The sequence below is a fragment of the Diadema setosum genome, chromosome 14 (genome assembly GCF_964275005.1).
Source record: "Diadema setosum chromosome 14, eeDiaSeto1, whole genome shotgun sequence".
Taxonomy (NCBI): domain Eukaryota; kingdom Metazoa; phylum Echinodermata; class Echinoidea; order Diadematoida; family Diadematidae; genus Diadema; species Diadema setosum.
The window spans coordinates 23,186,906-23,210,377 of record NC_092698.1 but is presented as its reverse complement, the minus strand read 5'-3'; the positions used below and the strand labels follow the sequence as shown (position 1 = coordinate 23,210,377).

At 38.5% G+C, this 23,472-nt stretch overlaps 1 protein-coding gene across 1 annotated transcript in view; it reads right to left on the bottom strand.

The window, feature by feature from the left end:
* Positions 1-218: 218 nt before the first annotated feature.
* LOC140238220 (zinc transporter ZIP12-like) overlaps positions 219-23,472 on the bottom strand; it is a 66,111-nt gene continuing 42,857 nt past the window's right edge. Inside the window, exons 6-13 of the mRNA XM_072318156.1 lie at positions 20,389-20,558; positions 19,360-19,590; positions 16,953-17,066; positions 16,313-16,412; positions 15,471-15,623; positions 13,739-13,926; positions 12,053-12,166; positions 219-365 (exon numbers count right to left, since the gene is read on the bottom strand). Coding sequence (XP_072174257.1) covers positions 219-365; positions 12,053-12,166; positions 13,739-13,926; positions 15,471-15,623; positions 16,313-16,412; positions 16,953-17,066; positions 19,360-19,590; positions 20,389-20,558 — 1,217 coding nt within the window. The remainder of the gene's footprint in view (positions 366-12,052; positions 12,167-13,738; positions 13,927-15,470; positions 15,624-16,312; positions 16,413-16,952; positions 17,067-19,359; positions 19,591-20,388; positions 20,559-23,472) is intronic.

Below are 23,472 nucleotides of genomic sequence, written 5' to 3'. Positions count from 1 at the left end.
TTTGTTCAAAGGCGAATCGAAGTAATCTGGCGGAAAAAAATAGTAGAAAATCATTATAAAATATATTTCACGTATTTGAATAATCATTTGGTCACATGATAGATGATAAGGGTGTTTTTGTAAGTCAGCACAAGTCAACACGCATTTGCACTGCGAAGGCCCTTTGAATAGAAAGGTCAGATATTGCAAGCTTCAAGTTTCAGCCATCTTTGTAAACGTCAGTGGCGTACAAATTTCAGATAAAGCAATTCCTCCTCGTAGAAGGCCAAGAGAAACATGATTGCCCATCCGATGAGCAATCCAATGTTCTGACAGAAGAAAGTGATGATTTTCTCCCGCTTCTCGGACTTTTCGTTTATCGCCATCTGTGAAGATATAGAATAGAAGGTTTTCAGTCATTTTCGTTATCATTGTCAATACCCTTTTCACTGTTATTAGCATTATTATTGTCATCATCATCGTCATCATCTTCATCTTCTTCATCATCATCATCATCATCATCATCATTATCATTATCATTGTGGAACAGGTTGCTAGACAGACTCAGGGCTGGAGAAAGACACTATGAGCAATATGTAACTTCTTTTTTTCTTTTCTAATGTATAAGACGGAAATTATATCAAGCAAATAGACCATTGTTTTTGATTATTATGTGTTACATAACTGTAAATGAAGAGTTTCATTGCAAAATGAGCTAAGCGCCATTTCCAAACATTCTAAAATACCTCCATCATCAGATAGAGCAAAATAAAACGTGTCCGGTTGTGTCTCACTTGTAACATAACAAGGAATATTCTAGAAGTTATGATTAAAAATATCCAATATTTACGTATCATTTTGTTTCTTTTTTTGGCAACTTTAATCACAAATATCTCAACTTAACAACTTTCGTGTTGCGATAAAATTCTTCAAATTATCATCATTATTACTATCACTATCATTATCATGATTACTATTAAGGCTAGGTGTGAATTCTCACCCAGCTTGTAGTGTTCACTTGTGCATTTAAAATATTCGTCAAACCCTTTATACACCATATTCTAAAAATTTCACTATTCATGAAAATTTGAAAAAAAAAAACATATTTAAATTTGGAAAATGATATTCGAGATTGTCTTTTTACATTTCGTTCCATTTGAATAATAAGAATGAGGTCCATCTCTAGAGTGATAATGCACATATGACTTTTTGTCATAAAGAAGCACAAGGGCATTAGAATATGCTGCGAAATATGTTATCAGGAAATAAATAAGAAAAAGAAAACTTCAAATCGTCCTATGAGACAAAAAGATACAAAGCATCATGACTTTCACTGAACGCTACAAGTGAGATTTCAAGATTGATCGGTTGGTTTTGGTTTGTTTGCTTCCTTCTTTAAGGAAATTATCAATAAAAGTTGATGTTTTACAGCAAATATTGACATTACGTTCATTAACAGCAGGAGGAGAAAATGCAATTAAGCACAGAAATGGCAAACAATAATTAAAAACAAAAATATATAGATAGACTTAGGTTGAGCTAGCAATACGCATGTTATGAGAGGAAATAGATATCGGTATAACAGCTACAAAATACGGATAGTCGCCATATCAAGCATAGCTTGAATATTATGGCCAGCCTTTTTTTTTTTGATATACGGTGATGTAAAAGAGGGCTGTATGAATACATGCTGCTTTATGTTCTAGACTATAAATTGAATGTGCATGTGGTGCTAGTGCATGCATGTGTACAGTAAGGATGCACTCGGATGTATTTATAACAAGGCATAAGAGATATGATTATAGACATATAGAAGATACAAGCAAATATCGATTATTAATAGCCGGGGATACAGAAAATGCTTCAGTATACAAAATAATGTAAAAAAAAAAAAAAAAAAAGCAGAGAGCTGATTGGATGTCAACGATAATTTGCTTGTCTTCTGATATTGTTTTAACTCCATTAACTGATGTTTATTTCCATCACACTGCTATATAAATAAAACAGTAACAATAACGGGTTTAACTGCACAAATTCAGTCAGAATTGACCAGAACTGAGCGATGAAAAGTGAGAATCGGGAGAATGCATAAAATTGGGAGTACTGCTTTGTATCAAACTGGTTTCCGAATTCATTAAATCAGCAAATGTGGGAGTTTCAATAGTTGCTACCGCGGACACCAAATTAACGCTTATTACCATTTTACACTATATAGAGAGGAGTGTTCTTGCTTTCCAATAATCGTAAGTAGGTCATTAAAACCTACTACAAAGTAACCGAGCTCAACGAGTTTCTGCAAATTCACCCGCCTCACCGATGTGTACAACAAATCTTATTACAAGATATGGCAGTCAGAGCTTATTTCCTAGAACACGGTTTCAGTGACCTTTAAAACTGATAACACCATCTTATTAATGACATCAGGAAAAGAATCGTTTTACAATCTTAAGTGCCGTTTTACAGCTGCGATGTAAAAGTGCTAAGTGCATCAGGCAAAGAGTCATGCCGACAAATTGAGATATCAATAAATCAGTGCAACAGGTTTCCACTGAATCAATTGTTATTGCAAAGAACACAAGGAATATAAAACGAGATAATTATAATCACAAGGATGTTATTTATTTCAAGTGAACCTCCGACATAACCGAGGGTAATCGACATTCATTTGACAGATTCCTCTTAATTGTGATTCCCAAAAATCATTTGCTGTGCACGTGTTTCTGTCTAAACTTTATTGATCATGCCACGCTTTCGCATATCCTAGGAATTGTTTGTATTTGAGTTAATAAAAACAAGAACAAACAGAAACAAAAAAGCAGAACAAGGCATTTAGTGAGCAGGGGCATTATAATGTGTTGTGTTTTTCCTACAGACATGTAGATAAATCAGACAGTGACACTACGCTCCTCAGAATATTTTTAATGAGATCATACAGCTTCTGAAAGGAAGTAGTTTCTGAAAATGGAATTCTTTAGTCATCACTTTTATAGTGAAAGCCCTTCTTTCCGCGTTTTGACATGCCCTGTACATGGAAACAGAAATTCATATTCCTCGGTATACACTGTATTCCATATGAGTCATTTTACTTTCTGCAGTATTTTAAGCCAAATTATAGCTCTCGTATGCAAGCAGAACTGTCGATTTTTTCTTCGAAAATATACACATATGCTGAAGAAATGTGTGAAATAACGCTGTAATAACGCAATTTGAGTTGTGTAACGACGAATGTCCACAATCTCAGAGCCTACACCATAATTTTTAATAATCGAGTATCGTAATCAACAAATCAAGTAATCAACGATTATAAGTGTGCAGTGCACATTTTTAGGTGCATTGTACATTCTTTATAAATGTATTGTTTGCTGAAAGTACAACTTGGTATGATTGTCCTAGGAATTGTTTGGCAAGTATGCATGCATATATATAACTTTATTTGTATCATTTGATATCCTTTGCAAAGTTGTATGTATACGTTTGTGATATAATTCCTCATTTATACTGTGTTGTGTTCTGTTGGAAAACAAAGAGAGAAAAGAAAATATTAAATTAATTGAATTGAATTGATTTCATTATAATTGTGCTATGCTAAATTGTGTTGATTTGGGAATATATGTAATATATTTGTCATGAATTTGTTTGAAATATGGAATCAATACAAGGTTATGGGGAAAAAATCGTGCCACACGAGATCCATCAAATCTTACACGGTAGATTGAATCACATGCAACTTAATTTACGATTGCAAGGACACAATCGATCATCACATGTTCTATATACCTTCCCACAAAATGGCGAAAGCGGGGTTAACGGGGAGGGCTCTTTTAGAACAAGAGTCGTGTACTACGATCGAAATTTTACTACACTTTTGATCTCAGAACACAGTGACTCCAAAACAACTCATCATCCTTGCAAATCGCGCCAGCCAGGTAAGTTTCTTGGTAGAACCTTTCGAAGTATTGTAAGTAATTTTGAGCCCTTCTGAAAATTATGTTTTAGCCTAAACTATCTACTGTGATACATCCTCATTCTGGATGAGTGAATAGAGAGTTTTCGCTACACGACGCAGCCGGTAGTTGAGCGTGCCGTGTGCAAAATCTGCTTCTGCGCATGATCAAATCCGAGAAACGTCCCGTCCTGGGGAAAACGAGTACGGTACTCGGCCAAAATAGCGTTCGGTCTCGATGCTGGGCAGCTGAGTGAGCTAACCAGCCAGCCAATCAGCGATCTTGTCCCCACGCCTCCATCCTAACAGGAAAACGAAACTGCTTAGATATGGGGACGGGAGTCCGCGTACGGGAACTGTCACAGCTGATTGCTTCCGCGTATTCTCGGTCTTCCCGTCGTGTAGCGAAAACTCCCTATATAGTGGGGGGCGCAAGGGATATTTGGTTCAAATTTTTCCAAAAGCACCAAAATTTGGCACACATGTGGCCCAAACCATACTATTTCGATTTTTGATGGGCGCCAAGAAGGGCGCCCTCTGGGGCGGCCATATTGGCAAAATCCAATATGGCCGCCATATAGGTTTAAAGGTCACTTGCATTTGAAAACATAAAAGGGTTACAATCATTTAAAAAGTCAGGTTAAGAGGTTTTCTGGGTCAAGGAATTCGAATTTGAAGTTGTTTTTATGGTCTGAAGTCAATTTTTCCTTATAAGGACACCTTAAGGTCATTTAGGGGTCAAGCCAATGTATTCACAACAGTTTATTGAAAAAACGGCTTGCCCATGGTCAATATTCCAGGAATGCCAGCCTTAGTATTAGAATTGCAATTGTCCACGACTGAAAGAAAGGCGTATTTCTTGTGAAGGGCGCCCTCCGGGGCGGCATATTTGCAAAATCCAATATGGCTGCCACCTACGTTTAAAGGCCAGTATAACAAAAACCTTTAAAGTGTTGTCAATAATTTGAAAAATCAGCTTTAGAGGTTTTATGGGTCAAGGAATTCGATTCTGAAGTTGTTTTTATGGTCTGATGTCAACTTTTCCTTTAGGGTCTCCCTAAGGGTCATTTGGGGTCAAACTATTATATTCACAATAGGTAATTTAGAAAATGGCTTGTCTACAGTCAATATAGGAGGAATGCCAGCACTGCTAATAGAATTGCAGTTGTTGAGGGCTGTGGGAGAGGGAGAGGTGGACTTTCTCACGAGCAGTGGCGTAACTACGGGGGGGGGGGGGGGGCATGGGGGGGCACGTGCCCCCCCCCCCCCCCCCAATCCGCTGGTTAAAAAAAAAACAAGAAAAAAAGAAGAAAAAAGAAAAAAAAACCTACCAAAATGGTAATTCAAGGGTTAGTAAACTGCTTTTGAAATCGACATGAAAGGATGATCAAGAAAAAAGATATTTTTCTAAGATTTCTTTTAACCATATAATTAAAGAGGTATTATAGTGAAACATTGTTCAAAAAGCCCGGAGACGACAAAAGATTGTGATTCAGTGTGATTCCTGGTTGGCATTTTGAATACAAGCAGGATGTGCGCAGTGTACTCAGAACATCGGAATGGCAAAAAGAGTCGCTGCAATGTTGCACAATGTGATGTTTGATAGGTTGTACACATTTGCTATCAGAGCTTGATCATTGATTTTGCAGTGTTGCTTTACATACTAGTCTATATTAAAATGCCTTGCATTGCCAATAATAAGACTTGACCTTGGCTATTTCCTAACTTTTCCATCTATATGAAACACACACACTCACAAGCACAAACAAATTAGGGGATGCTCTATATAAAGTGCAGATTTTGGACATCCTTCTCCCGCTTGGTCACTTCGACGCCCCCTCGCTGGTCATATTCCCTACGACATATTCCCTACGACATAATAACAGCACAAACTTTGAATTCTTTTAAAAACAAATTCAAAATTTTTCTGTTGAAATCTTATGATATACAACCAAATTAGGTTCGGTTTCATTCTCTCAATCAAGTCGTTTGTTTGTTTGTTTGTTTTTTCAAGTATTAAGTTATCACACAGAAATCATCTTTTAAAGGGGAAGGCTAGTAACTGATCAGTGGGAATCAGTGGAAATGCCGGGAGATGATTGTTCCAATCCTTATGGGATTCATTCAAGAGTACATTGTATATCTATTGTTGTGTGAAAATGATTTGCTTCAGAACGGTCTCATATTGAAGTAATGTGCCGATTAATGCTCCGTCACTGACCAGGGACGCTAACCTGGAAGCATTAAACTGCACATTACTTGAATATGAGACCATTTTGAAGCAAATCATTTTCACACAACAATAGATATACAATGAACTCTTGAATGAATCCCAAAAGGATTGGAACAATCATCTCCAAGCATTTCCACTGATTCCCACTGATCAGTTACTAGCCTTCCCCTTTAAGGAAAACAAACTGTCTAACATAAGTATACCTCAGATATTTCTTTTATTGTACCAGTAACAGTGAGTCTATTCTCTTTCTCTTTTTTTTATATCCGTTCCTAAGCATTCATACCGGCATATGCACCCAATCAATCGCAATTTCAAACCAAGGAACGTTGTATTGTTTTGTTATTGCATTTTCATAATGAAGTACAGTATGCTTGTGTCCACGATGGCGCGTGTTGTACCATAGTCTCATTTCCCCCTTTTTTTGTCCTTTTTTTTTTCTTCTTCTTTTTTTTCCCCCTTCCCAAGTTAATTTCATGTCAGTTGACATTGGTTTCTTTGACTTTGTGTACGTATTTTTAGAGGGTCCCATACCCTACAAGCTTTGCTTTTTAAGTGGGACCCTCAATTTCCATTCTAATCTTTGTATTAGGTAATTACCTTAGAAACGAAATTCTGTTGTTACTCATGACCACTTGTACGTTTTCTTTGAAATTGTTATAAATTTGTTCTGTAAATGTATTGTATATATTTTTTCTGTTTATTCAGTGGAAATGGAAATAAAATTGAATTGAAATTGAATTGAATATTATACCTCCCCCAATCATGAACATAAACCGACACCCTTGACTACCAGTGGCGGATCCAGGGGGCGCACCGGGCGCCCCCTCCCTCCAAAGCGAAAAAAATATGTACGATTTAGCTACAAACGACAGTTTTTGGACTGTAAAATGTCAAAATTTTCAAGCTCGCTCGCTTCGCTCGCTCGCATTTAATCGTTATGCAATTCTCCTGATGCTGCTGTCAGTAATTGCCAGCAGTTGCGCCCGGTGCGTCCCCTCCCCTTAATTTCCAAAGCGAAAAAATATAGCTACAAACGGCAGTTTTGGGACTGTAAAATGTCAAAATTTTCAAGCTCGCTCGCTTCGCTCGCTCGCATTTAATCGCTATGCAATTCTCCTGATGTTGCTGTCAGTAATTGCCAGCAGTTGCGCCCGATGCGCCCCCTCCCCTTAATTTCCAAAGCGAAAAAATATACCTAAAAACGGCAGTTTTGGGAACATAAAATGTCAAAATTTTCAAGCTCGCTCGCTTCGCTCGCTCGCATTTAACCGTTATATGCCATTCTCCTGATATTACTGCCAGTAATTGCCAGCAGTTGCACCCGGTGCGCCTCCCCCCCCCCCCTGAATTTCCAAAGCGAAAAAATATAGCTACAAACGGCAGTTTGGGGACTGTAAAATGTCAACATTTTCAAGCTCGCTCGCTTCGCTCGCTCGCATTTAATCGTTATGCCATTCTCGTGATGTTACTGCCAGTTGCGCCCGGTGCAACCCCCTTAATTTCCAAAGCATATATATATATATATATATACATACATATATTATTATATATAGCTACAAACGGCAGTTTGGGGACTGTAAAATGTCAAAATTTTCAAGCTCGCTCGCTCCGCTCGCTCGCATTTAATTGTTACGTTATGCAATTCTGATATTGCTGCCATGAGGTGCCCCCCAATGTCTTGACCCACGGTACGCCACTGCTCACGAGTAACATCAATATATCTGCTTTCGTGTTAAGATTTCAAACACTAGGTATACACTCATGAATTATAATAAGAACCCCTTTCTGAGAGTAATTAGGTTTAAGGATCTTACTCAGATCCTTATTTCACAATTAAATTTGAAGACTTGATAACCCTTCAGTTTCATTTTTAATGATTACTTACGGTAATTTTTTCTGCATCATTTCAATTATGGCGTGTTATAATATGGCTACACAAGCTTTCAAGTGAGGTTCTGTCCAAAGCTATGGAATATCATAGTTCATGTCACAATCATTCCATTAATTATTTTTACATTCTTATACAGGCGCTAAGAGGAAATGCACTCACCGACTGGTCATATTTGCGGAATTCAATATATTTGCATTTGCTTTAATGACAGCCAAAAGAGCTAGTTAGAATTATGGGTAATGCCCTTTCAAAGAGTTTTCAAGATTTGATTATTGTATTATTATTTTCATCTTCATCTGCAAGGAATGCAATAAAAACATACATATATGAGAAATAGAATTCTATTGCTACCTAATATATCAATAGTTTAGCAATAAGGGGGGCTACTCTCTATATTAGCAGCGTCCTTGACGTTGCCACTAAAAAGAGAAGTGTTTTTATTTCTCTATTGCAGTTCAGGGATCCTCATTCCACAATAGATATTCATAATTCAGATTTAAATTCAGTGGAATAATGATTATGAAGATCACTCCTAATCTGGATGAAAAAAGAAAAAGAAATCCGTCTTGTTTAAGAGAGTTTTGATACATCAGGTTGGCATTAATTTGCTATTTTCGAACTTTTGTAAGAAAGTTCGATTCTAAAGTCCTTATAGGAAATTTTATGTGCCTCCACAGCTAAATATGCAGTTCAGAGAACATGACGGTCCTGGTGACGCCATGTAGGGAACAAGCATATTTCACAGGTGCCACAGTGACACCATTAACAGGGTACAGATTAGATATGCTATAGTACAACTTTCATGACACCTTTTAGGGTCTATTAAGATTCTATCCAAAGTGCTTGGACGCAAATTGGTATGATATCACAAGACTTTATAAGTTGGTATCTCGTTGGTCTGAAGACTATAGGTTGCAACTGTACTCTCCGCAACATCTCTACGACGCACGTCTCCTGGAGACGAGCCCAATCTCCAGGATTCGCAGGAGAATCGAAAGCTATCGAACATTCTCGATTTTTGCAGAGACTATTTCCGTCTTCCAGCTTGTCTCCGAGACGTCTCTGCGAAGTCTCCATCACTGTGGCCATGTCGTGGGGACTAAATTTGTCTGCAACATCTTCGAGATTTCCCCGCATCTTGTGGAGACCGTAATAACATAATGGCGACGAAAGGGAGAAGTCGTCGAGAAAAGACATCTCTGATAAGGCCCTGCGACTGCAAAAGCCGTGCCAACATCCCCGTGACTTCCAAGCAAGTAAGGTGTCCCTTTGTTTGAAGACGTCTTGGACGTCGCCCTGGAAATCGCGTTAGTTGTGACAGCGGAAATAATTTCTTCGAGACACTGGCATTGCGACAATGTCTCCTCCCGTCAGATATGCCCTCAATCCCTCCCCCCCCCCACCCCCACTTTAAGTTTGCAGCAATATCAAACTACTGACCATGGTTCGTCTGACACCTGCTCTACATTCTGCGTTTTTACCTTCATTCATCCATTCATTCATTCATTTCATTAATTTTTTTCCATTTCCATGTTTTTTACCTCCCAATGCATGCCTTGAAACAGCTGTGATGCAGAAGAATGAAATTTGGTACTTATTGCGGAGAGTGGCTGATAGTGTTAGTAATTGCCATGTACCTGTGCCATCTTTCCTCCAACTCCACTCCCTGAAGTCAGGGGTCACACCATGACCCATGCTGTCATGATTCCAGTAGAAACTCACTTGCAGCAGAACTCATCTTCGAAATGTTGATACAGTGCCGCTTGAGCAGATAGGGTGGTTTCTAATGATCCGCTCCCACGTTATGAAGAGATGATGCCTAACCTCGTTGACGCTGGCTGCCCCATAAACCTTGTTGCTCATCAGTCCTTGCTGGACATGAGCACGATTATTAAAGTAGTTAATGTGTCAGTGAGCTCTGGTTTGCTGACCCATACTACTTAGGCATTTTGCATGCCACATCAAAGCAAGTCTGAAGTAATGTCGCACCCTGTCAGTGCCTGATGTTGGGCTCTGGAAGAGATCTGCTGTACAGGAAAGAGCTGAAAAGGTCTTTATCTTTTCAATACCACGACCCACCCATAACTCCCTCAGATCAAAGGATTAAAAAAAAAAGCACACTATACCGAAAATGTGATGTTATGCTCATCCGTGCGATTGTATACTGTTTTCAGAAAATGCTTTCAGAAAACATGTCATCCTTTGTAAGGTCATCTTTGCGTATAGATCGCATCTAAGTTGTTGGAAAGCTGAAGGGTTGTGAGATCACAATTCCTGTTGGATATTTCCGTCTCGAATCAGGTGCTCAGGATGAGTTGTCCGTCCCATTTATTCTTGGATATCTGTGCGCTGATAATGAGGGCAGTTCTTATTTTTCAATCTTAATTTTCAGGAAGCCGCTACGCTCTTCCAATCATAATTTGAGATTTGAGTGGTGCCATCACCATCTCTTGTCACAGGACTGCACAGTGTTGCTGCGCAAAAATGTTAAGATTATTTTCTTCAGGATCAGTATCCCATACAACATCAATAGGTGTTCAGTTTTCCTAGTCATTTGCGCTTTCAGTAAAGAATCGGTTTCGTTTGATAAAAAGAGAATAAAAAAAGATTTAAAAAAAACTTCAGCTGAATTGTCTTCACCTACTCTGATAAGAGACTGCCATTAAAGGACTTTAATTATCAAATTTAGTTAACTGCCCCTAGAATACTGGTCTGACCTGGCCATTGAGGAGCTCGATTTCGAGGAAGCTTCAGCCATTGCTTCCTTCACTGAAGAAGCAGACGCTGTCTTGTCAAGGGGGAGCTGCAGGCGTACACCAATTTCAGCAGGAGGAGAGTCATATAGCTTGCCAGCTGAAAAGTTATATAATTGACCATGAAAGGTGACGAGGTGGCTCAGTCGGTAGCGTATGGCTTGCGGTCTAAAGACTTGTGTTCCGGCGCGGGTTCGAATCCCACTTATCTCAAGTCTAGCTGAGCAATGGTGTGTGTTGTCATACCATTCCCTCTAGTAGAGGCACAACACTTTGCATCTCATCACTTGGATATAAAAAGTGGAAGTCCCTTGTGTGAAAGAATCACAAACCCAGACACATGAAAAGATCCCGAATCGGCATTCGGTTATCGGAAAACTCAAGGTGTATAAACCGGTAAAGTGGTCCACCCCAAGTACATACAACTGACCAGCTAGTTGCATACGGGCTATCGAACTAAAATAAGATTAGGCGTGTTTATTACCCTCTTTGCCACTGCACCCTGATTGGGCACCTTGGAATAGGATGGCGGCCGTATTATTATTATTATATATATATATATATATATTGAAACAAAGAAAGGAAAAACTGACCAGAAACAATTGATAAATGGTGAAAACTTTGAGCAAAGAACATGAGAAAAGAAAACGAAACCGATGGAAGCCCGTTTTCTGTGCTCAAAGATTTCAATATATATGTATATATATATATATATCTTAAATTTTTTTCATTTATTTGTCATAATCATTATTGATATGTAGGGGGATGGAGCCGCTCTTGGCCCTAATTGACCATTGAATAGTATGGAAGAGATGACAAATGGGACAAAATAGGGGTACCAGTGAATTGCAGTTGGATGCTCCCAGACGCCATTTCGAAAAATGCACAAAATGCCCGATTTGACCCTTATTTGACCTTGAAATTGACCTTGAGAGGTGATAATGACCTTGAATTGTAGAAATGATATTTAGAATCACATTCTCGAACCCCGTAAAGTCTTCCACATGGGATTCATAACATTAATCAACCTTTTCAATTTGTAACTGCAGTTGACCTTTAACCCGGATGGCGGCCATATTAGATTTCACCAATATGGCGGCCCCAAGGGTTTTTAGTCTTGGCGCCCATCAAAAATCGAAAGAGTATGGTACAAGGCACCTATGAGCCAAATTTGGTGCTTTTGGAAGAATCTGAACCAAACAACCCATTTTGAGCCCTTAGGCCCCCAACTAATACGCGTATCTCTTTACCTCCTGCAGCCAGCTGTGCCTGTTGCTCATGGCGGGCGACCGTTTCATTGCGGGTGATGACGGCCCATGGGAATGGGGGTGCCCTACGACATCCTTTTTCAGCATCCCACCAAACTGGTAATCATGACGGGAAGAGAAAATATGAAATGCCCTTAGCAAGTTTCATAAAAATCCACACATTTACACGCACTTCACACACAAACCGAAAGCAAAATATCGTCCCCTAGCAGAACAAAATGTTCATGAACATGTTTCCAACCATTATCCAAATTCTGTTTGGACGGATATTCTTGTTTGATTGTAAGAAGCCAATCAATTCAAAGACAGCATCCCCTAATCAAAGACATTGGAAGTCTCAAAATTAAACAGGGGTTTCGTTTACCTCTGTAAAAATGGATGCTCTGTCGTCTACGCATTACCATGATCCCTGATCTCCATAATGATTGTAATTATTTTGTTTCAGTCTGTGGTTTTGATTGGTTCTCTTTTTCTTTAGCAATTTGAATTACATTTGCATTATAATAATACAAATCATTAGGCCATGCCGTATAATGCAAATCACCAGGCCATGTCAATGCCTCGCCGTTTATCTTAGAGGGAAGATAAACCCCAAGAACAATGTGGATTGAATGAAAGCAGCAACATTAGTAGAACACATCAATGAAAGTTTGAAGAAAATCGGACAATCGATGCAAAAGTTATGAATTTTTAAAGTTTTGGTGTTGGAACCGCTGGATGAGGAGACTACTAGAGGTTATGACGTATGAGTGGACTACAATATCAAGAAAATATAAAGAAAATACTACAAAAATCCATTTTTCATGAAAATTACAAATTCCATCAACTTGATATTGACATATGTTAAGGGTAGCAATTATTCCCCCTGCTTTCTGAAAGCGGTTGGTCCACTGCTCTTTCATAATTCTAGAAAAGTGAATTTTTGTTGAATATCCTTTATATTTTCTTTGTATTGTTGTCCACTCATACGTCATATCCTCTAGTAGTCTCCTCATCCAGCGGTTCCAACACCAAAACTTTAAAAATTCATAACTTTTGCATCGATTGTCCGATTTTTCTCAAACTTTCACTGATGTGTTCTACTAATGTTGCTGCTTTCACTCAATCCACATTGCTCTTTGGGTTTTCCTTCCCTTTCACCTTTATGGATACGAAGATTCAGAGTCGAAATTACCTGAACACTTAGTTTTCGATACTTTGGTAATCACCCACGTTTGTTCCATTTTGTTTGTGTCTTTTTCCACTGCTCTATCACATTTGCTTGAGGCTATAGGCATAATAGGAGGATAATATTCCGTAAACGGATCAGCCTTGTATATAGATACAATATCTCGCAATGATTTGTCCCCACTTTCCACCGTGAAGCACTACCCTGCCAGTTATTGACATCATGACGTGTGTCATGTAGTCGTAAAAGAAAATAAAATGTTACATTGATAGTATCAAACAGTTCGCACAGTACTGCACAAAGCACAGATACTTTCAAAATAAAAGTCAACACTGTTCAATACAACATGGAAATTGTGCGGTGTATTTCAGCACAACAAAAGACTTAAAGAATATTGTGGTCGGTAGAATTTAAGGGAAAAGAGAAAGACAAGTAACAGTGATATTTGATTGTTATTTGCTTTATTGTTTTTGTTTCCTCTTTCTCTTTCTCTAACATACCAAGTCCACCATTGATACGTAGAGGAAGAATCCCGCCGTCACGGCAAACAGCCATTTTTGTGCTCCCTCTTGCGTCCCAATCAGGATACCCACGTAGAGCCCGATGAAAGCCGAGCAGCCGCTGGCAAAGTTCCAGAACACGGCCGCTCCGTAGCACATACCATTGCCGATGAGTACTCCGAAATCACCTTCAAGAAAGAGTACACGGTCATTCTCTTTTAATGTAGGTGGTCACACATCTAGATATTGTAATAAAAGTGCTAGAGCTGTGTGCTCATCACATTTTGTTAAGATGTTTTCCAATGGTGAATTTTAAGGTCCAAAATTCAGGGTAATGTCAACACACACAAAAAAATAACAACTTTAGAGCTTCATTACATAGAAGCTGTTTCGATAAATAATTCCTCGTGTGAAGTATGTTTCCCTCTTGCATCAGGAGCATTGGGTAGTCACTTTCGCTGTAGTTTTTGTGACGATGAAATCACTGTACTGTGGTACAGTCAAGCGGAATCACACGGTCCGTTTTATCGGCGGAAGTGAAGCTCATGATGCTGGCGTCTAATTAAGACCTGATCACATTTTTCGTTGAAAACGAAATAATCCCATGAAAAACAAACCTAAAAGGCATTGTCTTTTTCCGCAGAGAAGGTCAAAAATTAGATGTTTCGTTTTGTCTGATCAATCACTTGTGAAGCAACTAAACCTCCTAATTCCTTGTAGCTTCAATTCTTAATATGCTAATTATAATAGGCAGAACATATACAAGAACAAGAAAGCAAATGGATGACAATTTCTTTTTTTACAGAAAAAGGTTGTGCAGTCTCCAACCTTCCATTGTATTACGATAGTACGGAAGCCTTAGAGTGGAAAGTGCCACTTTCTCCAATCGAAATAAGATGGCAGTATTCTCTCTCAAAAATTTTGTTTGGACAATACTGATCGTACAGCAGAATTGACAAAACTTAAAGATAAAAACGAAATAATTATTTGGATGTACCATGATGAGATAAATTCGTCTGAAAATTAAGTGATGAAGTCACTCCCTTTCCATTCTCATTGTTATTGTTGAACGTGGATTTTTTTTTTTTTTTTTTTTTTACGATAGCTATTCATGATACTACTTTCGGCATGAGAGAGATAAACTTGCTATCTTTAAGTAAAAATCGCCGCATGCTTTAATTATGTATGCATTCAGCAGCTATGTATTTTTTTCTATTCTATTTCTTGTTCAGTGTTGACTGTGATAAGCAGATTCATGCCGCACGAAAAGAATAGCACCGTTCCTTTCAAATCGTTTATGACACAGAAAGTAATGAACTGTTAGAGTCTCACAGGCTTTGATAAAACAGTAATACCGATACTGACATGCAAATTAAATGATGTTACTTAAATCTTATATAAGTTTGCACTTGAATGTATCAATTAGAAATCATAACGTTCCCCGGAAGATGCCGTTATTCCTCAATCGACATAACTCGAGAATTTGATCAGTCTGAGGTTACTTTGTTTATTCATTAAAAATAAACCAGATTAAAAATGAAACAAATACATGTGACGTGATGCTATCGGATCATGGTATGTGATAGGCATAATGTGATTATGAATTCTTTGGCTTGATTAAACAACTTTTCAAAACTTTTCAAACTCCAAAACTGCTTTAAAAAAAAACAGCAACATTCAACTGATTTCAGTTGGATCCTCTCTTTAACATCAAGACAGGGATTGCACTCACCTAGTTCGTGCGGGATTTCGTGGCACAGTACGGCGATGCTCGTCGACACACCAAAGAAGATGTCCGAGGTGAAAGCCGCTCCTATGACAACCCCATCCAAGACATTGTGGAGGGCATCCCCGAGTAGAATCATTATGGATACTGGTGTTAAACCTTGATAAAATGATGATGGAAGGAAATTTTGGTGTCAAGGTGTCCGTCTCTATAACACCGGCAAACACATAACTTCATATTAATAACTTCATATTAATTGGAATTACGAGTATACACATTATCTACGGAGTCTCTTATCTTCGCCGAGAAACACGCCCTACCCCGTTGACCCCCCTCACCCCCACCCCCCCAAAAACAAAAAAAAACAAACAACATAACAACAACATCTTTGTCCGAGGTGACAATTTTTTTTTCTTTTTAACAGACAGAAAACTCAACACGGCACAATCACAAGACTTGTTTTAAACAATAATTTCGAACATCTTCGAAAGCACACACAAACACACGCACGTACACACACACACGTATGCCACTGTAAAGAGTGGGTTGGCATCAGATCTTCTTCGCGGACGGAAATATTCATGTGATAATCACATTGCAGTAAACAAAAACAAAATGAAACGAAATCAATATCTTCTTTGAAAAAAAAAAAATCTCTTTAAAAGAGAATAACGTTGGTGGTTTAGTAGAAATGAAATCTGATAGAAATAGCGCAATAAAATTGTTGAAATGAATAGAAAATAAGATAAAACTTGTGGCAAGTCAAAGCAAAAATGGTAGCAGCATTTAAGGCGGTAAGGATGACGGGGAACTTCTGAGAAATAAGGAATGCTGTTGTCATTGGTTACCTCTTACTAAGCAAGACGACGAGTTGCCCTCATCATATTCCATGGTGACCAGCTGCTCGACACCCCTGTCCTCCGTATCGTTGTTTCCGTTCACATTTGGCTGCAAAATGCAGAATCCATCACGGAGATAATCATTCAAACTTCTTCTTTTTTCTACTAATGCAGAGGACGCTTGCATGAGAGCAATTCCTGTGGTGAGCTGAGCAATTCCTGTGGTGAGCTGGGCAGGGTGCCTTGTTCACTTGAAGAGGAGATCTTTGGTTCAAAACTTGCCCGGCGTTTACATTCTACGACAATATTTTTACGCACTATATCTCTGTTGTCTATTCGGCATTGATTCATGGAGTATTTTATATCATTTATCCAATATTCAATACAATGCACCAATACTTTGTTTATGTTGATTCGTGCCCTAGTATAATATACAAAGTGTGACTGTTGAACTTCAGAAACGTTAGAAGTTTATTTTGGAAGCAACAAAAGCCAAAAAGCTATGGAGAGGAGAATGGCACAGCATTTCAAGCCTTTCAAGTAAAATCAATTTTTGTGGTGGAAATCTCACAAGTCCTAAACTTGAGTTTCATTTAGACGTTCATATAAGGATAAAAGAAGTGTTGTTGCCTTTCTTCTTTTCACTTACATGAGTCAGCGAACTGAGATCTGGTAAGTTGGGCAAATTGTTTTCCACTGTAGCAGTTTCCGTCAACCACGCCTGGTCGGCTTGCATGTTAAACATCGATGTCTTGTCGTCGTTCTGAAAAAGACAGATGATCACACAAATGTTAATCGGCTGAGACTCCTGGCTCGTTAGAGCCATCACCATCATCATCGTCATCATCATCATCATCATCACCATCACTTAAGTACATTATCACTGATCACTGCAGTCAATGCTGCAGTGGATTACATATCTGATTAATTAGAAACCTCATTTTGATTACTGAATGGACACATACAATAGCAATGACTTTCACACAAGCATTCACAAAACTTCTAGCTTATTGTTCGCTTCTAAAAAAGAAAATTGATTTACTATCTTAGTATAAAGGTCCACATGGCAAGGATTTCTCTTTATTTCAGTTCGGCAACGTTTAAAGGTGGTGTTTACCATGGGGGGGGGGGGGGCAGTGATTTAAAAAATGTTCGAGTTATCACATTCGATGTTGTTTCACAAAACATTATGACATATAGAAATTTCGCAATGAAGCCTAAAATACAAGGAGATATCATTATTTGACAATAAACTATAACCATACACGCTTTATTCTAAAAAAAAAAAAAAAAACAATTTTGTCATAACCATTGTTCAAATTGTGTATATTTAACAACATTTAGCATTGATTGTATTGCTTTACATTTTAACATTGTTTGTTTTTATCCCTAACGTACATTTTAGAATTATTTTGAAGAACTAAAGATGGGTTTTTGTTTCATCTGCAAATGCTAAATAATGCTTTATAGGGGATGTGTTTGCTTCTTGCATTGTCTGGTCTGTTACAGGTTGTCTCCCCGGTTCGAGCCCCTGGCAGGAACAGCTGAGCCAGGCAGCTGAGCCAGTATTGTATATATCCCTGGGTGTTGTGTTATTTCGTTGTCTGGTCTGTTACAGGGAGACAAACTACGTCACTCGAGATTGTATCAGAGAGGGGGTCCCGTGGGGGCAGGGAGTCACTACATCCCTTATATGCAAAACGATCCCACCTAAAAGCTCGTTACCACTCCAGCTCAAGTGTGCTTTAAAAGGATGGTACAGTATTGGTGGAGATGAGGATTGGGCTTCTAACTTTTTGTGAGATGCCAAGAAACCACTTATGAAATATTAATACATGCAGTACAGTGCATACCATTCCAAGAGGAATTCAAAGTTTATTTGATGAAAATTGGATTTGGAATAGCTGAGGCATCCAAACACAAAGTAAATCAGAGCGATTGCAATAAAAGGGTGGGACCTACCTTTTATAAGGATTGGTCTGTTTTGGATGTCTCAGCCATTTCAAAACAAATTTTCATCAAATTTATCAAATTTTATCAAATTTATCAATCAATCTCCCCTGGAACATAGAGTAAAAATGCTCTTTGACAAAGTTATGACAAGCAGAGTGAAAACGGAGTGAACTTTGTTTCGTTCCTATCTGAGAACGACACCGATGTCTCGTGACTCGCCCCCAGGTGACATCTGATAGCAAACAAGCGTTCCCAAGCAGGCGCATCCTGCCACACGGGGGGAACGGAGAAAACGTTGCCATTTTAGAGCTAGTCAGTTGGATTCAACCACTAAAGGTCAATTTCTATGTCTATGAGCCGTTTCCGGTGCGTGATATGTTGACCACTTTTGCCTGGTTTCAGGCAATTTTGTGAAAGATAACAGCCGACATCTTACGTAAATATGTTATGGTTATTCTATGTTCTGGACCTCCATTTATCGCCCTATCAGAAGTTACTGAAACAACGACTTGTAAGTACCAAAGGGGGCCCCTTACTCCTCAGATGAGAACAAAATTCTTGAAACATGAATTATTCACAAAGAAAAATATTTTTGCATTTTTATCATAACAAAATATGAACCACAAAATATGGCATAAGAGATAAAGCATGATAATAACATGTCTACTTCGCATTATTAAGCACCTCTTCAGTTAGGGGCTAGAAAGAAAAGATATAGACATGTCCACCTAAATTCAAATCTGCCTGAACGCCAAAGGATGGAGAGACAATTGTTGTTATCAATATAAGCAGATGTTGGTTCTGTTGTAGTAACCTTTAAAAATAAAACTTTCGCTCTGCTTTTAAAATATTGGAAGAATGTAGGCTAACAGTGAGGTTACCAGGGAGACGTTCAGACTGTTATAAATGCTTGATTCTGGGCAAAGACTGTTCCTGTAGTGTTAGTGGTAAATGGAAAGAATGTCTTTCTTCGGTACATTAGATAAGATAAAAATGTCATTCGTCATTTCTTTTATACATGTCCCTATCCGGTTCCCCCCCCCCAAAAAAAAAAAAAAAAAAAGAAAAAGAATGATAAAAGAAAAAAAGTGACGACATTTTACCTCCACCAAACGAGAGCACCGCTTTCTCTCTTCTCCGGCCGTACTCGCCTTCCGGCGGAAGAGGGCGTTCATCGCCGTCTCGAAGAGAAAAAGGAAATAAATGGCGCCAACGACCGTCGACATTTTGTACAGCGTGTCCATATTTTGGTTCTCAAGCTCCTCAGCGCTCTCGTGGCCGCCGTGGTCGTGCGCGTGCGCCAGTTCTTCGGCGTGGTTGTGAAGGCCCAGTGCCTGGAGGATGAAAAATGACGTATAATGCAATGGGAATTTGGGAACATTTTGAGGTACTTGCACCAGTTCGTGGTCTGACGTTGTAATATAATTCATTACACTTTACACGCAGTCATGACACGCACTCCCTTAAGAGGTGTGACAATATTCTTTGTGATCTAAGTAAGAAAGTAAATGACATATAATAAAAGATAATGGAGAAAATAAAACATTCATCTATGTAACTCACAAATAAACCAAAATGTGAATAGAGGAAGGCGGCTTCCACACAAACAAACAAACAAGCAAACAAGCAAACAAACAAACAAACAAACAAACAAACACACAATTAAAATTTAACCCTATCTCTTTCAGTCTCTTGCCTGAGATCATTATGGTGAAGCACCGACCAAACACGTCATACCACCCATGTACCCCCCTACTTAACAAAGAATGTGTACAAAGAGAGGAGAGGACGATCCTGCCATAATAGTATCATCACGTATGTATTTACACATTAATTGAATTATCATTCCATCCATCATTCACTACTACGTTTCTCTATATCACTGATGTAATTATAATTACTGCAATACCAATGATAATTATAATGATGAGGGCAATATACATATATATATATATATATATATATATATATATATATATATATACATATAATATGTATAATATATATAATAATAATGGCCCTTGATATGATAATATAATACTAGTACCAATAAAAAAAGAATGAGATGAGGGCAGTAAAAAACGAACAAAGGACAAAGAAATAAGATGAAGAATGAACAAATCAGTCTTTACTTCGGGAACAAGGTGCAGGAGCGCGTCGCCCGACATCGTGCTGACGGAGAGGGCAATGAAAGTCTGCATGACGTACTCCTTCAGCTGGGGCCCCATGAAAGGGAGGAGCAAGATGGCGAAGATCGACGTCAAAGTAACGATGAACACCGACAGCGTGCCCCATCCGTACACTGCAATGATAGGAGACCTCCGGATGATTTTCAGACTTTAAAGGAGATGGCTGGTAACTGATCAGTGGGAATCAGTGGGAATGCTGGGGGATGACTGTTCCAATTCTTGTGGGATTCATTTAAGAGTACATTACATATTTATTGTTGTGTGAAAAATATTTGCTTCAGAATGGTCTCATATTCAAGTAATGTGCAGGTCAATGTTTCCAGGTTAGCATGCCTGTACAGTGTCGGGGCGATCGTTAACGGGCAGTTAACTTTAAATTAGGTATACTGAGTACACAGTTTTCAGAATTTATGGCGATGGGATGAGGAATAAGAATGTTTTCAAAATTCGAAACAAATTGTAATGAACAAGGATGATAACATGGCAGCCTCGCCATTTAGAATGCATGAGTTGGGGCTCAAGGAAGCAGAACAAAAGAGGAGGGCATGCATAGAATCTACACAGGCGAACTTGTTGAGGCAGCAATATTGAAATAAGATTAAACTGCTGCATTTCTGGAAATATGCGAGGCTCCTATAGTATATGTCATCAACACCGTCTAGTATGATTTGTTGAAGATTTTTCAGAGTATTGGTTTCTCTGCTCAAGGATCACAATAAATTCCACAAATCTATGCATGGGGCTGCCGATTTATGTACTACATGATGTGAAATTATGTGGAATGCCCCTTGAAACAGAGTGCCGTGAGTAACCTATCAGGACCGCCGTTTATCACGCGGATCCGCAGACACTCAGCATGTCACATATTCTGTCCATAGGTTTGTGTGTGAAATTTGTAACACATTTGATTCATGGACACATGAAGGGTTAATGCTGTACACTAAACTTGATGCTGCGACTTCAACGTACTATTTTTTTTTTCTCTATCCGGCCAATGATGCATTCTTTTTCCAAATGAAATGACATATTCATCATTTTCTCGAAGCATAACATGATGCGAAAAATAGGTAAATCAATAAATGATATCAAAAGAAGTAGAAGAAAATCAGCCAAGTCGGCCAGGAGAAAAAAAAAAACAAAAAAAAAGACGCCAACGATGCTGGTCATGTTTATTTAGGATCTGAAACAGCTGTTTCGTGTGCTCATTTGATTAACTTAATTCTGTCTCACCCTAAAGTTGTGCGTCATATCAGGGGCTTATCGTGCCCATAAGCGTTAAGTTGTTATGCTAGTTGTGTGCTGATGTGTTTTAGGTAAAAGAAACAAAAAACGTAAACAATTAATAGGGACCACGTATAAACGAACGACACACATGTGTAATGATGTCGCAAAAACTCCCGTTTCATAACCCCTAACCCACCCCCACCCCCATATTTTAAGAATGAATGTCGCTGACGTCACATAGCGAGGCATACGTACAGTAATCGCGGGTATGTTCTAGATTGTGGGGATTGCTTCATGACCTAATGATCGATAGTGACATTATGTAATGATTTATCATCTGATAATCCTGGAGTTTTGACAAGCATTAGAATTGGGCAGCCAGCCGGCGCAGTGGCCATTTGAGGTTAGTCAGGAGATCGTTATTTAGGGCACATCATAGAAGGCAAAACCTGTCGTCGAAAGAGCAGTTATCAGCTACTGACGTTTTAGCTGGACTGTGATGAATGGAAATGAATCATTTGAAATCTCTTTTTAAATTTATAACCGGAATTTCTGGCTAGAATAAAGAAAAATGCTACGATTGGACTTTCACTCTGGAAATTGAATTCTAACAAAGAGATATAAGTGGTATTTTCTACAAAATAGAAATAAATCTATCCAACTGTAATCTACGATTATTATATGAACACACAACAACCGGTTACAGCTCGTTATTCCGAAGGTTCGTTATTCCGAAGGCTCTGTTAGTCCGAAGATTCGTAATTCCGAAGGTTCGTTATTCCGAATTTCATTTTCGGATTAACGAATCTCCGGAATAACGAACCTTCGGAATAACGCCACAAATGTTCGGATTTAACGAACCCTTTTTCATTTTCGGATTAACGAACCTCTACGTATAGGGAATTTGTGTGTTTCGGATAAGGAACCTTCGAAATAACGAACCTTCGAAATAGCGAACCTTCGGAATAGCGAACAGCACCCCAACAAACCAACCGATCCCAAGCAGGTACATGGTTTATCTGTCAATCCATCCATCCGTCTCTGTATCTATCTTCTCTTTCTATCTATCTCTCAGTCCATCTTTTTTGTTTTTGTTTTTTTGCCTTATATCCTTCTATGTTAATCTCTTACTTATTTCACTGTTCCCTTTCTTTTCACGTGTGTATTGATCTTTCCTTTTATTTAAAGGGACTGTACAGTACTGGTTGAGGTGGGAATTCATGTTTTGAACATTCCTAAGTGAGATAATGAAAAGCCTCTTATGAAATAATTATGAAAGAGCATGTGATTTTAAGAAGGATTCAACGTTTATTTGATGAAAATCCAAAAAAGTGCTAATGAAAGGCGACATGCCACAACTTTATTAGGATCTCTTTGTTTCACCTTGTTTTTGGATATCTCCGCCATTTCAAAACCGACTTTCATCGAATAAACTTTTGATACCCCTTAGAACTGCATGCTCTTTGACATCTCATAGAGTGGTTTCTGAATATCTCACAAAACGTTAAAAGCTAAATCCTCCCCTCGACCAGAACTGTACACACCCTTTATAACTTCATAATCTGCCTGTCAATTTTTGCTCGTCGCAGTTTCCTCGCTCTCCGTGTTGCCTATCCTCCCGACACTAATGTTCTTATTGCTACGCGGAATAAATTCTACAAGCTTGTCTGTTACCATTCTACAAGCTTGTCTTTTACATGGGTCCCTCTTCTCCATTAACGCAATCATTTTGAACAGCTAGTTCCATACCATATGTATTTTTTGTTGTAATACATTGTACATTTTGTTTCCATTGAATTTGTC